Genomic DNA, 282 nt, shown 5'->3' on the forward strand with positions numbered 1-282 from the left:
GCACCACCCTCTACCCTGCAGGGAACCTACCCGAGAAGCCGAGGTCCAGGAGAACCACCCGTTTCCGGTCCTTCACGCTGCTGATCTGCTGGAAATAGAGGTCCACCACGAGGAAGAAGCAGCAGGCCAGGAAGGCGATGAGGCCGATGGCCACGCCGTAGTTGCAGGCTCCCTCGTGGCCATTGTAGATGCACCGCAGGATGGGGGACTTCTCGCTGTTGACGTAGCCCTCGTTGATGATGGAGCCGAACACGATGATGGAGAAGATCTGCAAGAGGGAGG

General features: G+C 59.9%; 1 protein-coding gene across 1 annotated transcript; it reads right to left on the reverse strand.

Moving 5' to 3' along the window:
* Positions 1–30: 30 nt before the first annotated feature.
* On the reverse strand, positions 31–277 carry LOC107125510 (synaptogyrin-3-like; the record flags this gene model as incomplete). Its single annotated transcript, XM_015428930.1, has 1 exon — positions 31–277. A coding segment is annotated over one exon (247 nt), but the record flags the coding sequence as incomplete, so codon positions are not given.
* Between the last annotated feature and the right edge of the window lie 5 nt (positions 278–282).

Source organism: Gekko japonicus, unplaced genomic scaffold, assembly GCF_001447785.1.
Source record: "Gekko japonicus isolate JY-2015 unplaced genomic scaffold, Gekko_japonicus_V1.1 scaffold140125, whole genome shotgun sequence".
Lineage (NCBI taxonomy): Eukaryota > Metazoa > Chordata > Lepidosauria > Squamata > Gekkonidae > Gekko > Gekko japonicus.